Source organism: Heteronotia binoei, chromosome 10, assembly GCF_032191835.1.
Source record: "Heteronotia binoei isolate CCM8104 ecotype False Entrance Well chromosome 10, APGP_CSIRO_Hbin_v1, whole genome shotgun sequence".
In the NCBI taxonomy this organism is placed as follows: domain Eukaryota; kingdom Metazoa; phylum Chordata; class Lepidosauria; order Squamata; family Gekkonidae; genus Heteronotia; species Heteronotia binoei.
Window position 1 is genome coordinate 32,883,410 of NC_083232.1, and position 16,742 is coordinate 32,900,151.

At 41.8% G+C, this 16,742-nt stretch overlaps 1 protein-coding gene across 1 annotated transcript in view; it reads right to left on the minus strand.

Annotated features, from left to right (window-relative positions):
• The window catches only part of GPR158 (G protein-coupled receptor 158), a 186,986-nt gene that overhangs the window by 52,403 nt on the left and 117,841 nt on the right, over nt 1-16,742 (minus strand). The window contains exon 5 of the mRNA XM_060248340.1: nt 1,792-1,860. Coding sequence (XP_060104323.1) covers nt 1,792-1,860 — 69 coding nt within the window. The remainder of the gene's footprint in view (nt 1-1,791; nt 1,861-16,742) is intronic.

The window sequence follows — 16,742 nt, forward strand, 5'->3', positions numbered from 1 at the left end:
TACATGTTCCAAAAAGACCATCTGTTCTCTAAGGTAGGTGTTCTAACCAAAACAACCCAGTATCTTTCCTTTCTTGCATTGTTCCACCATGTACCCACGTAAAACAAAAATAGCAGTGTTTTGCTGAAAAATCAAATGACTATATATGTTTTATTTTGAAGGGTGAAAACAATCTAGTCAACTTTTCTAATTCATAATAAATACCAGAAAAACAACAGATTCTTTGGCTCTGCCTTTTCTATATAGGGCTTCATGTTTTGGAAGAACAGATCTCGTAGATGGACTATTGATAAATATTTTAAAAGGGGAAAAGTTGCTGAAACTATTTTTCATACCTTACTAGTTACAGGCCTATCAACAGTTTCAGCCATGTTGGTCTGCTGCAGAAGAACTAGATTTGAGTCCAGTAGCTCCTTAGAGACTAACAAGATTTTGAGAGTCAGGTATCAGACAAAGTTTTTGACACTCAAAAGCTTATACTCATCTTGTTCTCTCTTTTCCCCTCTATGTTTTAAATGTTTTAATTTTTTTTACAAGTGGCATTTAGTGAACAAAGTTTTTTGGGAAGAACCATTTTGGAAGTCTTTGGAAGCCTAACGTTAAAATGGCAGCTGAGCCACATGGACGTTCTGAGAAACTTAAGAATCACTTGGGATCAATCCATCTCGAAGAAGAGTGCAATCCGCACTGGACAGGCTTTTAAAAGCGGACAAGAACATGACCAGTGTGCAGGATCAAATTAGAGAATCACAAACAGAAAACTACAAATTTGCAAGGAAGGGTAGGAAATTAGCGTTACTATGCAGCTGCACTAGGGCATTGGTGAAAATACCCCTGCCAAAAATGTTTTTTCAGTTTAGTGAAAAAGCTCTCCAGACCTTCTGCCAGAGGACTCCTCCCCCATACAAATTGCAGCCCTGTGCAAAGTGTGGTGGAGCTGCAGTTGACTTTGTGAACAGCTTGCACTGCCAGTGTCAGTAGGTTCTGCCAAACATTCTGTACACTTAACACATTCCCCTTTCCCCATTTTCACAGTGACCAATAACACAGCAGAGAATCCCATTGTGCTTGGTAATAGGGAAAATGGGCCTTGGAAGCTGCTTGTCAGTTTCAGAAAATGTCTGGTCAGTTTCAATAGTGAGTTTTCCTCCTTTGCCTTTCTGCCTTTCTGTTCCCTTTCATTCAGAGAACGAATGCTAAAATGCATGTGCAAAACCTGCACCAGGAGGATTCAAACAAAAGGTGCTTGCTGGATGCTACTGTACAGTTGCAATAAGGCAACTGCATGGTTTAAAAAAACACCTTGGACTTCACACCCCACATTTCACAAGTGCATTAGCTGCAGAATAAATACACTGGAGAAAAAAGCATGGCACGTAATGCAGGCATAAAATCTGTAGTCAAGATTAAAGTACTGAATATCCTCGGTAAGATGTGCATGGATAATGGGTCAAAGAGAGAAACAGAGCAATCCTAAACAGTTCTACTCAGAAGTATACCCCACTTTATTCAATGATGCTTATTTCCCAAGAAGGATTTCACCTAAAGTGTGTGTAAGAGCCAGAGGCAGAACATTAGATTGTGTGCATGCAAAAGATAGTTGGGGAGGGGTGGGGGGTGGGATAGTGGTGTAAGAGGGCAGAATCTGGGATGATTTTTTCGCTATAGAGCTGTGAGATAAACAATCGGAAGAGTTTCCATGCAATTTCACAAAATCTGAGATATTCTGCTTTACGAGATTAGCCGTATAGCTTAGACTCATGCATTTAGGCAACCATCAGTGCAACTCACCGGGAAATAAAGCAGCAGCGATCCAAACAGGATAGTCTCTAAGAGAATGAGTCCAGATGCCCGGATGCTCTACAACAAAAACAATATATGATGAGAATTTAGAGTGGTTTTATTCTTATTCTGATATTACCTTATTCTGATAGACAACACACTCTACCACATTCCCCATTTCCCCAAGTGGCAGGAAGCTCTAGGAACAGTGATTCCCTAATTTGGCTCTCTTCAGTAGAGAGAACATTGGAGACCCAGACCGATTCCACACTTAACACTTGCCTCCCTTTGGTGCAGGTGCCTCACAGCAGCTCTTTCTCCTGGATTCTGCATTGCCATCTCTGGAGTGGAGCTACGTGTTCTCTGCTTGCTCTCTGCTCCAAGCAAACTCAAAAGCCAAGAATGAGACCAGGACAAAGGCTAATGCAGAATCGGTCTCAGAGTGTTTCTGTGGTATTTTATTTACACATGTTCAAGGAAACCACAGGGGGATGCAGAAAGGCACTACTCACAGATGAGCACATCTGTTACTCTATACCTTCTCCATAGAGAGGGATCCTGTACCCTCAGTATGCTTCAACAAAACCACAGGCATGTCTATTTATCTGAAAAAGTGTGCTTGCACACAGAAGCTTATATCTTGAATAAAACTTTGTTGATCTTAAAGGTGCTACTGGACTCAAACTTTGTTCTTAGGCGTGTCCGTCCGCTTTTCTCTCTATAACAATACATCCTCCCACAGCCATGATGAAAGCATTCCTTTTGACACAGACATGAAAAGTAAGAGTCTCCTTGGCTGATTCTGCACTAATCTTGCTACACGCCAGGTTTCCATTTCTCTCCAGAGCAAGCTAGTGATTTTGCACCAGCTGTTCCATGCTGCCATTTTGTGTGGAGAAAACCCACAATTTGCCATGCCACAGTGTAATTCTGAAAAAACAGGTTTATGCTGTTGCACAGCAAATCACAGGTTTTACCTGTGCAAAATGGCAGCACGGAGCAGCTGGTGTGAAATTGCTAGCTTGCTCTGGAGAGAAATGGAAGCCTGGTGCGGAGCAAGGTTAGTGTAGAATCAGCCTTAGTCTGTTCCAAAGCAGCACATTAACCACCAAACTACAAGGCCATACTGAGATGATTATTCTCTTCAATTACCAATCTCTGCAGGTTATCAGGCCTCTGACTGAAGTGAAGTCAGTAGTTTATTTATTGCAGGTGCTGGGGGGGGGGGGGGGGGTGGAAATTGTATCCCGGTCAAAAGTTGTCCATGTTATTTAAAAAATATTTTTATTTCAATTTAGCCACTCTTGAAATGATTGGACATGAAAGAATCACAGTGATAATAAAAATATTTGCATATGTAAATCAAATCTGAAAGACATGTTATTATCCCTTACCCTATATATTTAAAAATTAAAAGATAAAAAACATCTGAGGTTATCACCAAATTACTCTCAGAAAGATCACACAACCCACATTTGAGTGATGCAGGAGTGTTTTGGGTGAGGCTATCTTATATAGGCCCAATTATGTGAAACTCATATGACTCCATCATAGGACCAGTTAAGTAAAACAAATTGCAACCCAATGACATCCTTTATAACGTGCTACAGCTCTGCTTTCTAGGCATCAGGAGCAGGGAATCCGCCCTTGGGGAGGGGAAGGGGGGGTGCCAGCCCAGCAACCATCGCTGTCCTCAGGCAAAAGCTTGGCGGAACATCTCTGCTTTACAGGCTCTGTGGAATTTTAGAAGATCCCGCAGGGCCCTGATATTTTCCAGCAGAGCATTCCACCAGGTCAGGGCCAGAACTGAAAAAGCTCTGGCCCTCATTGAGGACAGCTGGACCTCTTATGGACCAGGGATCCCCAGTAGATTTTGACCTGTAGAGCGTAAGTTTATTCCAGGGACACAGCAGAGGATGTGTCCCATAGATACGGCGGTCCCAGACTGCTCAGGGCCTTAAGGGTAATAACCAAAACCTCATCTCCTTTAATTCTATGATGCATGCAGACCTGAATTCTGAGCAAAATTTCCCACAGAACTATGGATTGCAAACCAGTGGTCTGTTCACTCTTTACATTGTGAGATTTATTTCTGGGCCCTCACCCAGTGATTCAGAATTGTTTCTCTCTAAGATGTAACAATGAGAATTCTGCTAACTGAGCAAATATGTGTTTTGCAGAAACTGTCAGACCCGCTTTTGTTCAATCATCTATACTATTAACCATCAGGATCTCTAACATCTTCACCTCCTCCAGAACCTAAAACTGTTCTTCATGCCTGCTCTCTCCTTTTGGCTGATCATATCTTCCACGACCTGAAGGATTTTTGGACCCAGCCATCTCCTAATATTTAAGGATCACTGAGAAGATATCTATTGTTAAGAAACATTACCATTCTTTATGCCACAGGCTCTGTCTTCGTGTCAGACATGTCACTTTAGAAGAAGATGATATTGGATTTATATCCCGCCCTCCACTCTGAAAAGTCTCAGAGCGGCTCACAATCTCCTTTACCTTCGTCCCCCACAACAGACACCCTGTGAGGTGGGTGGGGCTGGAGAGGGCTCTCACAGCAGCTGCCCTTTCAAGGACAACCTCTATGGCTGATCCAAGGCCATGCTAGCAGGTGCAAGTGGAGGAGTGGGGAATCAAACCTGGTTCTCCCAGATAAGAGTCCACACACTTAACCACTACACCAAACTGGCTCTCATAAGACTGACCAGTTCACAGTCAATGTGAACCCTAAACTCACAGCATACCTACATGCACTTTATCACAAGTCTGACCAGCCACCTGATTTGCAAAGCAGTTAATCCAGAAAGCATTTTTATGGGGGCACTTTCCTTGGCAGGGCTGTAACTTTTAGCCAGAGGCTAAAAAAACTGTGAGCTAGCTCATACTAACTCAGCTTAGAGGAAACACTGGTGGGGACAGCTTTGCATGCTGGAGACTTACTGTCCTCTTTCAGTACTGTGCCTTGTTCCCCTAAAAGCCCACCTCAGTCTCAGCAATTTTCAAAATAGTATCCCAGGAGGTAGGAGGAGCTTCTGCCCAAAGTAAATAGCAGTCAATCCAGTGTATATGTGGAAGTACCCTGTAAATGGGCTTTTTTCAATCCCAGCTATAACATTTACTCCCAAGATGGTTCCATAAATAAAAATAACTATTACTCCCAGTCTTGGAGCCTGACTAGCAGAATAGCAGTTGGTGGGAAAGAGCTGCAGGGGAAAGTAGTGGGTGGAGAAAATATTCAGAAAACTTCTCTCACCCACCTCTTCTGCTCTTGAATTTGCTCCCAGCTGGCTCCTTTAATACTTTGCAGTGCTGTACAGCAAATCATGTGTTCTTGCAAACACCAGGCAAAGGAAACTTTGGGATAATCTGCCTCCCAGGCCTTCAGCATCTCTCCATGGGTTGAATGGCTCACAGTAATTTTGCAATGCATTAGGTTAAATCAGCAATAAATGAAGAGTTATCTGATCCCAGAGCAAACACATTCAGAGCAGTGAATCATGTTTCCACAGCAGCAGTTTTGAACAATTAAGTACATCTACGGCACTCTGCTAAAGTCTGCATTCCAATCATAGCTGCTGACCTATTAAGGGCTTTTCAATAACCAACTGCCTTGTTTGTAATCATTAATCAGGACATTTAAATAAAGCTTGCAGTGCCTTGTTATTGATGGTTTAGAGAAACACTTAAGGTATATGTCTATATTCTCTTAAACGGACGTAGAAATCATGGGGAATAAGCATGTTGCAGGAATTAAGAGCCACTGTTGAATTAGAAACCCCACCTTCAATATTTCCTAACCTACAGAAAACAGCCTTGTGGCTGACATAGCTAGTCTGTCACAGAAGGAAGGAAGGAAGGAAGGAAGGAAGGAAGGAAGGAAGGAAGGAAGGAAGGAAGGAAGGAAGGAAGGAAGGAAGGAAGGAAGGAACTCATTAATGCCAAACTGCCCTTTTAAAAAATGCCTGGTTTATTTGGGGCGGGGGTGCTGCTGGAAGATGCAGAATGACTCTGTCATTTTCTTCAACCCACTTTACTGGTTCGGCTTGCAGCAATCAAGGGAACATTACTATTGGCATTTTGAAATGTACATAATGCTCAGAAGGCAAATTGGTAGCCTACTAGTTCCTATTGTTTCTTTTCCTTAGTGATATATAATCATTGGAATATCTACATGGCCTCAAACAGTGCATAAGAAATGGTCAGGAGAAAACAGAACCTGAAGGAATTGGCATCCCCTGCTGATCAATGCACTCTTGCTGTCATTCTGTTATTTCTGCTGGGACTGCTCAACAGCTTCTTGTGCCAAGAAAAAAAATCTGCATTTCTTCCACCCTGGAGAATCATTAAATATCTCTTTGCTGAAATAGTACAGCTGTCTTTGGGCATTGCTTTCCCACAGGCTGAAAAACCAAGCAGCTTCATTGGTATAATAAAGCTTTTCATAAATAATGTGAAAATACTTCCATGTTACCTGCTGTCATGGCTATACTTGTGCTAGATAACTAGTTCTAATGACCACACAGGTAGCACACATATATAGAGACAAGAACACTGGAGTGAGTTCTTTTAATGGGCCAAGTGAACACACTGGATTCACCATGTATCCAGGGAACACTCTCCATGAGTTTTGGTCATTTTTTCGATATAGAAAGTTATGTTCAGAAAACTTGCTCATTTGTATGACTGCTGAAATATGGAGCACTCAAAGACTCAGTACTCTCAGCTGTGCTATTCAATATTCACATCAAGCTGCCAAATTATTTATTTATCATATGACAAGGCTGCCAAATGAAATCATTCAAAGCTTTAGATTCTGAAGATATTAGTAACCTGATGACACCCAGCTGTATGTGCCATTTTCCAATATACATCATCAGCCATCACCTGATGCCACCACAGATTTTTTAAAAGCACATAGTAAAAGAGATTTTTTATTTAGAATTTTGAATTGAGGTGACTCTGTGTACCTTTAACCTCAGGTAATCTTAAGATCAGTTCTTGCAATCAGTTTTCAAACAGAATGCCACCAAATTCTCAGAGGTAAGAAGCAGGAAATGCAATCTAGCCAATACTGGTTATTTAAAGGATCTGTTTGACTGCTCAGGTGTAAAGAGAGGATGAACTGCAAGCAAATCACTCAGTCAAATGTCCCAAACAGTCATGACCTCAGGGGATACTGCTTGTTCTATAAATGAAATAAGTTCTTCAAATGGGTAAAGGAAGCTCCAACAAGGGCCAAACGTTCCCCAGTTGTCAGCACTGCAGGGAACTGCTTCCAAAAGAAAAGAAAAAAGAAAAAAAGGAGAACAGCACCGGGGGAGGGGGGGAGAGAAAGGGCTTCTACCTCACCCCATACCCAGCAGTTTTCTTTCATTGCTGCTCGATGTGTAAATGTATTTAATGCTGAGCAGTCAAATTGGCAAAATAACTCATCCTCCCGGTGTGGTTTTTACATGAGAAAAGTTTTTGGAAGGGAAGCAGAAACCCTTCTTCCCTGCACATTCCTGCTCCCAGTCCATTAGGGCTCTCCCCCTCTGTTTTTAGAAGTGGTTCCCCACAGTTGCTGTGGGATTGCTGGGAACACATGAAAAAAAGTATAAACAAGTTTTTAAAATGTAGTGTATAGTTTGGTTCTAAGCTGGTACTATGAGCCTACAAATTGCTATGGCCAAGACAAGCTTTGCCAGGAAATATCAAGATGATCCAATCAAGAACTTGCCTCATGTGTTGTCAAGGGAGTTCAAACAAGGTTCGTTTGCCTGGCAATTGTTCGCTCTGAAGTTTTTGCAAAACCATCTCCAGGAGGTTGCCATTGAAGACAACACTATTTTCCACTTGTTTCTTTAAAGCTCCACTGGAAATATAGTAGACATTCCTGCACTTTATCCTCATAATGACTCTGTGAAGTACATTAGTCCAAGAAATTATGACTGGGCTAAGGTTACCAAAAGTGAACTTCATGGATGAATGGAGATTTGGAGTTGGGTGGCCCCTGATATGAATCCAGCACTGTAGTTATTTGCACACATGGCCTTATTTTAAAAATAATCATCTGGGACAATGCAATAAGAATATGTTCTTGCCCTAAATGAAATGAATGGGGATTGTGCAACAGTATAGCTGCCCATTTGGTACAATACCACAGCATGTGTGTGTCTAAATGTTAAATTAGTACACAGAACCATATCACATTTTAATAAAATGGGGCTGGCATTGTTTATAGTTTTGATTCCCAAAATCTAGCAGTCTTTGAATCAAATAATCACCAGCTCAGACTTCCTATTTAAGTAGCAATGGTTCTTCTTTTTTCAAAATCAGTACAAAATTGTTTCAAAAAAGCAGAAAGCAGCAGGCGCAATCTGCTGGGAACCTTTCCTGAACAAACCCTACTGAAATGAATGAGGCTTGCCTAAGTACACAGATTTGGATTGTGTCCAGTCTTCTCCTGGGCACTAGCTGGATGATTATAAGTAAGCACTAAATGATTATTTGCCCAGGGGAAATCATAAAAGTTTTTAGCTGGCTGAACTGTATCAGATACAACAAAACCAAAAGTTAAAAACAATACACAAGCTTCAGATCTGCACAGACTTTCGCTATTCAGGGAAATGACAAGATTTCATTATGTCAATACACAAAATAAAGGAATCTGAGCTTCCAAAATGTATGTAGTGAAAATGTTAAAACACATGTAAAGGAAAAATTATTTAGCATCTGACTTGGTGCATTCTACTCAATTGGATCAATAATCAAAATGGAAGAACATCTGGGAAACAGATTTAATAAGATTTGAGTGCAACAGTATAACAGTGTTGAGCGCAAGTGGAAGCAATGGGCTCACCCAGTGAAGATCTGCTTATGCAAAGGAACCAGGAAATGGGTGTGGCTTGAGAGAAGGAGCAGGGAATAATAATTCAAAAGGGTCACAATCTCCCCTTCTTCCCAATTCATGATCCTTACCAGGGCTTTTTTGTAGAAGAAGCCCAGCAGGAACTAATTTGTATATTAGGCCACACCCCTGATGTCACCATTGTTTTACACAGGGCTTTTATGTGAAAAAGACCCAGCAAGAACTCATTTGCATATTAGGCCACACTCCCTGATGCCAAGCCAGCTGGAACTGTGTTCCTGCTCAAAAAAAGCCCTGATCCTTGTTATTCATTTCTGGTATTACAAATGAACTGTTTGCACACATATCCCCAAAGTTCCTCCTATCGTAGAATAATGCTCTGACTGGGGGAAGAAGCCTATCACTTTCTTCAGAATTCCACAAAGCTGGAGACTTCCTCTCCATGCATCTGAGAAAGAGGGTGATTGGACTCTTAGGACAACTTCACACATGACATATCCATATGTATCCTGACTATATGTGGGAGGAGGGTACAAAATAATTAACATGCAAAGGTTTGGGAGCCTGTGCCACTCACAGAATGACCTGCAGATACCTAGACTTGTGCAAGCCATTTTTTCTTCTAGCTCATCCTCTGGAAGGCACTGGAAAGCACATGTTTGTCACCAGCCCCGTAGCCAGGATTTGGAAGGTCAGGGGGCCTTTGATTTTTTAGGGGGGCACTCAACGGTCCCAACCCATAGGCGCTCTCATGGCCACCTGACCTACCATCACACTGGCTGGTGCCCCACACAGCCAGGATTAAACTTTGTTGGCCTTAAAGGAGCCACCAGACTCAAATTTTGTTCTATTACTTCAGACCAATGCTGCTACCCACCCAAATCTGTTTCTGTTCCCAGAACACTCAAACTCCCTACTGCCCCCCCACCCCCACACTGATAACCAATTTTCAAAAACTTGAAATTGCTCTGGCAAGTATTTGGATGGGAGACCTCCTTGGAATAACAAAGTTGGGAGGGCGGGTGTGTGTGGGTGTGAAAATTAAAGCAAACTACAGGATGGTCACCTGAAGCAATGGAAAGCAGAACTACCTTTAGTCCTCTTATTCAGTGGGTTTATTCCCAAGATATTTGGCTACCAACTTTCTGGTGGGGCCTGGATATCACCCAGAATTACAACTGTTCTCTGGTCTTCAGAGATAATTTCCTCTGTACAGAATGACTTTTTGGGGGGGGGGGAGGGGGATGTGGACTTTACATGTCACTGAGCTCCCTTCCCTCCTCAGGATCCACCAAAAATATCAAGGAATTTACCAGCCAGAGTTGTTAACTCTATGAATTAAAGCCCATATATCACAGTTCTGCTACCCAAATACACTGCCTATTCTGAATGCGGAAAGTCTCCCTGCAAAGCAGCCAGTTTGCAGCTTAGGGAAAGGGTGACTTTTAAATCTGACTTATCTTGAGAGGCCCCAGTAGCTTCCCTGGCTCAAAACACCTTTTACCACGTTAGGTTTGTGTAGCAGCAGTGCCTTTCCTTAGAAAGAATGCACTGGTTGCATTTCTTCATATTCTTATTATGTTAAGCCTTGATTACTGTAATGTCTACTACATGGAGCTGCCCTTGAAGACCCTTCAGAAATTTCAGCTTCTCTGGCTCCAGAAAGCTGTGGCATGGGGATTGACAGAGACACATCTCAGCATATTGCTCCTTTATTGAAAGAGCACAATTGGTTGCAGATTTATTCCTGGCACATTTCACATTTCAAAGATCTAGCAATAACTAATCTCCATTAATACAACAGAGTACACTTCTAAAAGTCTATAATATTATGCATCCATTTTGTTTTCAAAATTGATTTTTAAAATGACTTTTTGATACGATCTTTTGTGGTGGAACGAAGTTATGCTTTACATTAAAGCCCTTTCCTAGCATTAAGACTTAACACTTTGTGATGGACTTTTAAAGCATAGAATTGCTGTACAAACAGCTAACTGACTGTGAAGGGTTAATTCTTTATAGAGCCAAAGAGCCTTGGGTGACCCTTACAAACAGGCCTGGAGCAAAATTGCTGAATGACCCCAAAGTGTCAATCAGCATTTCCTTGGGCATGTAGGAAAGGGCCACAAGAACTAAGCATTGATGCAGCTCCTCCTGCCCTCCTTCTCCTGATCTGACTAATTCACAGAATCAGCATTGCTGTCAGATGGGCATCTAGTCCCTGTTTAAAAGCTTCCAAGGAAGGAGAGTCCACCACCTCTCAAGAAAGTTCTTCTGGAAACTCTTTTGATCTAATTTAAACCCATTGGTTCTGGTCTGGCCTTCTGTGGCAACAGAAAACAATTCTGCACCATCTTTCGAGTACTGGAAGATGGTGATCATATCACCTCTCAGACATCTCCTCTCCAGGCTTAACATACCCAGCTCCTTCAACCTTTCCTCATAGGACTTGGTCTCCAGACCCCTCACCATCTTCATTGCCCTTCTCTTGACACATTCCTGCTTGTCTATATCCTTAAATTATGGTGCCCAAAACTGAACACAGTACTCTAAGTAAGGTCTAATCAGAGCAGTTACCGTCACTTTGAGTGATCTGGGCATTATACTTCTGTTGATACAGCCCAAAATCATATAGCCTTTTTAGTTACCACATCACACTGCTGACTCCTGTTCAGTATATGGCCTACTAAGAGCCCTCCTTCTCACACATACTACTGCCAAGACAAATCTCCCCCATCCTATAATGATGCATTGGATTTTTCCTATCTAAATGTAGAACTTTACATTTATCCCTGTCAAAATTCATTTTATTTGTTTTAGCCCAGTTTTCTAGCCTATCAAGATCATCCTGTATCCTGACTCTGTCTTCTACTGTATTTGTGACCCCTCCCAATTTAGTATCACCTACAAATTTAATAAGCATTCCCTCTATTCCTTCATTCAAACATTTATGAAGATGTTGGACAAAACAGATCCCAGGACATATCCTTGAGGCTCTTCACTTGTCACTCCTCTTGAAAATGATGAAGAACCATAAACTTAGGGTAGCCTAGGGTAAAGTTCCCTGCATATTAACTAATGGACATAGCCTCACCTCAGTCATTAAGGGTGAAGCCTGGTAGGGTTGCCAGGTCCTCCCTGGCCACTAGGAGTGGAGCCTGAGGAGGATATGGACCTCAGTGGGGTATAATGCCAGAGAGTCCACCCTCCAAAACATCCATTTTCTACAGAGGAAGTGATCTCTGAAGTCTGGAGATGAGCTGTAATTCTGGGGGATCCCCAGGTCCCACTGGAAGGCTGACAATCCTAATTTGCCTGCTCATTTCTATATATAGCCCCATCTTGGGTGACTATATATGAAAAAATAAAGCTCATTTCAACCACGTCATGCCTATGGTCCATCTAACTCAGTATGGTGTATTGTGACTGGAGCAACTCTCCAGGTTGACTGGCAGAGAAAGGTCTTTCTCAGCACGTTACATAAGATCCTTTTAAGAGGAAAATAAATCTAAGAACTTCTACACACAAACTATGCTATTTATCGGTCATGCATAGCTCACCAACCTTTGTTTTAATGAGAACTTCTGAATAATGAAAAATATTCCCAACTTGCTTCCATGTACCAACCTGCTACCAAGTTTCGTTCTGTCCTAGAAATAGAACACAGACTAGGAACAGCACCAGAAACGAAGCAATCATCCAAGCAGCACAGAGGGAAAAAATCCTACAAAATAAAAGATTTAAAGCCTAGTGCAGATTGTTTCCTGGGTCTTCTAGGGAATCCACAAACTACTCTGCAGCAGCTGGAAAGCTACTAGCAGCTCACAAGCTACCTGTTGGAGTATACTGTCTTACAGTTTGACAGAATGTTATTCGACTGAGTAAGAATGTTGGAAGATAATGCTTATATATTTTGATGTTACATGCACATTTTTATATTTGCTTGAGCTCGATGATGTCTGACAAATGGATACATGAATGAAATCGTGAGTGATGCAGAAGATACAGATTATGCTGAAGAGTTCAGGAACTTGACTGAATGTAAAACTACATGAGACTGGCAGAATAGGGTTCAGCAAACATATTTTCTAGAAGGCAGGACTGAAAACATTGCCTTTTTTCATGCAGTGCTGGAACACACAAGAGCCTCTAGAAACTGCAGATCTGTCACGCAGAATGAGAGTGCAGCAGACTACAAACACACACAACATTTTAGCCCTGCCAAGCTTTTTATTTGGAAATGCGTGCAAGGAGGTTTTTAAACATGAGATGATAATTCATTAAAATATTAACTGACACAACTCTCAGTATGCTTCTGCCATGATTACCTGGTAATTACTTCTCTCTCTCTCTCTGCAAAATATTATTTTTAATGTATTGAATGCACCATAGCCCTTTAATGGTGACTACTTCCCTTGAAAAAACATTCTGATCAAGTTTCATCATCACAATAAGTAACATTTATATAGAACTTCATTTTCCAGCATGATTTGTATATATTGAGCTCTTTTTTTAAAAGTATAATATCAGTATGATCAGTGCTTTTTTTGTAGAAAAAGCCCAGCAGGAGCTCATTTGCATATTAGGCCACACCACCCGGCCTAGAAGCATATGGCTGCCACATGGCGGGGTGGGTCAGCTGGAGCGCTGGCCAGCCGAGGTGGAGCTCTGGTCCTGTGGGCTCTGGCAGAAAAAAAACTCCCCTGAACATTATTATCCCCTACAAAAGACGGGAAAGGAGACAGCGGTCTGCCAAAGACTTCCTACTAAGTACATGGCGGCAGCATGATTCAAAGCAGCTATTCACACCTCAGACTCTTAACTGCTACACTATTTGCTCCACATTATGCTCACTACTGTCAGTGAAGAATGGAGTTCTCTCATATGTGTGGTTATTTTTCCAAGGTATAAATACTGGGTTACATCCAGACTAGATTTTCCAGTGGCAAAACAGAATTTTCCTGCCTCCCCCTTCCCACGGCATCCCACTAATCTCCATGAAATGCTGCCCCTGAGGGATGGCAGGGATTCTGAGGAGAGACGTGAGGAGGGTCTGCAGCAGGACAAGGGAATCAGTGGAAACTGTCATCTTAGTCTGGATCCCAGCCCACCATTTTAGCTACCTTGTTAGACAATCTATGCTAAGGGGAAGGAAATGTGTCCTTGTTTATCCTCCAGGATTTATCTGTGGCCCTCAGTTCTATTGACAGTGGTACCATTCTGGATTGCCTAGGAAACACCCGCCTGGGAAGAGTTTTAGCATCTACATGAAGATGCCTGAAGTGATCATCTGGAGGTTTGCAGCACAGAGGCACTAGTTCACTGACAACACATTGCTCCATCTCTCCTTACCATCTAAACCCAAGGAGGCAATAGATGTAATTAACCAGTATCTGGAAACAATGAAGGACTGGCTGTGAGTTAATTGAAGTGTAATTCAAAGAAGATGGAAGTGGTGTGGGTGGGTGGGGAATAAAGCTGGTCTGGGAATAGATGTTTTGCCTATTTTGGATCGCATAAATTGCATTCCCCCTGAAAAATCAGATTCAGTTTGGAGGTACTTCCAGATTCCACAATGGCCTTGGACAAAGTATGTCAGAATGATTATTGTATGTATTTTTATTGTTTGTGTGTTGTTAATGTTGTTTGTTTGGAATACCTTTTTCCCAGCTAAGGATAATTTTCCAGTTGTTGCTGCTCCTTGTGAAAGCTGATCTAGCTGCAGGGCCTGGTAACACCCACATTGTATGTGTCAGAACTGGAAGAACTTCAAGCGAGGCCCAGGACTTAGTTACAAAAGTATAGGCGTTTATTGAGAACTACAGTACTGAAGGCACAGAATAACACTGATAATGAAGTTAGCATTGGTTACATTTTTATGTGCTTGTGGCAACAACAATAAAACGATCTTTCACACAGCCAGAGACAACTGTCTGTTTCCCAGGGTCTGTTATCAGCAAGGGAGGATGGAGTCTTGCTGAGATGTCCTGGCCGGCCGGCTTCAAAGGGCACCTGCAGATGTTGGCCAGAGGCTATCTGTTACCCTTCAGTGATCACAGTTTGTTTGAAATGCATAGCGGTTTGGTTAGTGGCCTGGCTGAGAGCACATTGAGTTAGTATCTGGTTACAATATGGAGTCAGTTAGGCTAACAGCATATAGAAAAGTTACAAGTTCTGACAGTATGGTCATATGCTCTGTGTGGGGTGGCTCCTGAAGTCATTTTGGAAACTCCAATTAATGCCCCTGTGCTTTTAAAAAGTATAATTGTATTATTTGTGGTTATCATTTAGGAACTACTTTGAGGGCCTTCAAGCAGAAAGGCGATGTAAAAATGCACTGATATAAATATACAAAATAGTCATATCGAGAAGGAAATCTCTTCTTTCATATTAATAAATATAAGATCAAATGGCATAAATTTGATAACAAATGGCATAACAGAAAAGCAAGTGGGCTGAATGAAAATGTACTGACCAGGAGACTATAGCTCCTGATCAGGGGGAAATAGAGGACAATGGAGGATATACTGCCATGAGATGCAGAAGTTGTCATGGCTGGCCTTCTATAAACTTCTATAAGTATGTACTTAGAATTAGTATAGACCTTCTTGGATCTTATCACATCAGACACTGGTGAGGCTTTATGGAACTGCCTTTTACTGAATCAGGCCACATGGTCATTTAGCATGAGCTCTCTTTGAATGGTCCTCCTTGTAAGAAAGTTTCTCTGAACAGAAAAACTAGTGCATCAAAAATCAGAGTTCTAGTGCCTTATCTTCTTTGGACCAGGCGGCTTACCCTGACTCTCTTATGTGGGCTGAATCAACATTACCAGAATTTTTAAATTTTGTTTTGATTTACAACAACAAAAACTGCTTCCTTTTTACCAGCCCTATCAAGAGATTTTACTCATTTCCAGATATTCTGCAAATTCAGTAATATTATTGCCTCTTGGGCCATTATTCAATTACGTGGCATCATGTTGGCTGTGCTGATGCATGTGATTCAATGAAGCATTTACATCCTTGTGCTTGCTGTGCAACATATGTGTGTGTAGAATTTAGATGATCTTATTCATTGTTATCAAAGGTTTGCAAAAGGAAAAAAAAGGAAGATATTGTCAGAGAGGAAAACAGTGGAATGTTTAGAAACTCACTTTTTCCTTTTGCTAATGCAGTCTGATGGCAATTTTGAAAACATCCTAGACTCTTTAAACTTAAATTGAGAACAGCCTCTAATCTGTGAACACTCCTAGATGTAAACAATATGAAGAAAGCAAGCTTCCAGGTAAACAGATTATGGCTCCAATTCAGTAAATTACAGGTGCAGTGTTCATGTGCAGAATATCCCCCACAAGACCAATGAAGCCAAGCTTTTCCTCTTCCATCAGACTATAAATAGCAGCAGGGTTGGCAGCCTGAAGCAGGCAAACTGGAAGGATCCCTTTGGGGGTAGTAGCTGTTGATGTCATGATGTTGCCACTGATGCCGTGACATCACTTCCACTTCAATCCATAGGTGATATCCTTGTACAGGAGGCACTGCCACAGAGTGGTGCCATGACAGTTGCTCAACACTCTATGGCAATAACATCACTTCCAGTTTGCACTGGAAGTGACACTGGCAGTACTGGCAGCACCATGACACCCCTCCATTTCTGTCACAGTCTTCTCCTGCCACCCAGCTGAGCAGAGATGGAGAGAGGCAAGGGGAGAAGAGAGGTCTCCTACCAAAGCAGGTCATTAGGGGACATGTCTGTGTGTGCCTTCCATCATTCTATAGAGCATGGGCAACTTGTACCCAGATGAAAGATAAATAAAGATGAAATATAAAGATGACATGATGAATTGCCTGCACATATGTCTGTGTGCATCCTAGCATTATTTAGAGGAACTCTCTTAATTCCTCTTTACTCAATTTCTTCCTCGTCCAGCAATTCCTTTCTTTTCTTCTTTTTAGGAACTGGGAGTTGGTTTCGAAACAATTCCACTATGATCAAAAGAGAAATTTGAAGATGGAAGGGGGGGCAGGAAAGGAGGTCCTACAAAATTTCAGAATTTCATTCTGCAGATGCCCAAAGGTGGGCAATGTCTTCC